This window comes from Trichinella spiralis, assembly GCF_000181795.1.
Source record: "Trichinella spiralis strain ISS 195 chromosome Unknown Scfld2, whole genome shotgun sequence".
NCBI lineage: Eukaryota > Metazoa > Nematoda > Enoplea > Trichinellida > Trichinellidae > Trichinella > Trichinella spiralis.
The window spans coordinates 10,058,072-10,058,891 of NW_003526941.1; the positions used below are offsets into that span (position 1 = coordinate 10,058,072).

General features: G+C 34.5%; 1 protein-coding gene across 1 annotated transcript; it reads left to right on the forward strand.

Annotated features, from left to right (window-relative positions):
* Positions 1 to 470: 470 nt before the first annotated feature.
* Positions 471 to 623, forward strand: Tsp_07651 (conserved hypothetical protein; the record flags this gene model as incomplete). The annotated part of the gene is made up of 1 exon (XM_003381063.1): positions 471 to 623. A coding segment is annotated over exon 1 (153 nt), but the record flags the coding sequence as incomplete, so codon positions are not given.
* Between the last annotated feature and the right edge of the window lie 197 nt (positions 624 to 820).

Genomic DNA, 820 nt, shown 5'->3' on the forward strand with positions numbered 1-820 from the left:
GGAAGAATTTTCATTTAATAGGCGGGAAAAGTAATTATGAGAACCATTTTTTCATGATTAGCTTTTTTGATGAGTTTTTTAAATTCTTTTTCCCAGGTAAAAAGCTTTTCTGTGACTGTAAAAGGCATGGCTAAAAAGAGTATTAACATCCGCCACGTTCGTCGGCGTATAGCTGTATTGAACATTGACTGCTTTGGATCAGCTGAGTACTATAAAAGGGCATTGAGATAGAAAATGATGTTTGTTCGAATTAGAATGAGTGTACAATATAATGAGACAGAATGTCTCGACGCTCTGTTTCTTTGTAGCTATACAGATAGCCTACAAACATAATGTTCCACCAACGTGGTGGATTGGATCCATTCATTCATCTAGCACAGCTTAAATTGATATTATTTTTGTACAGCAGTTATGCTATTTCTTGATGGTTCAATTTTTGCCGATATTAGGAAGCAATTAAACATCCCCACATGCAACGTGTTCAAAACGGTTGTCACATTGGAAATAGTTCACAAATTCAACAACGCCAAACATCCTCCACCACTACACCCAACATTTATCCACGTACACAACTGATAACAGGAGCGGAATGGCAAGCGATCGTCAACAATACACTACGGTATGTATCAATTATTACAATTATTAATAATTGTGAAAATTCGAAGATAATTCAAATGCTCTGAACTGTACTATCATTTCATTAAAATTTACTTTATAAACACAACACGCTATATATAAAACTGTACTACATATATTGGTTTCAAACGTTTCAGCATTGCAAATATTGATTCGGAAATCAAAGCACACCAACCAATATATA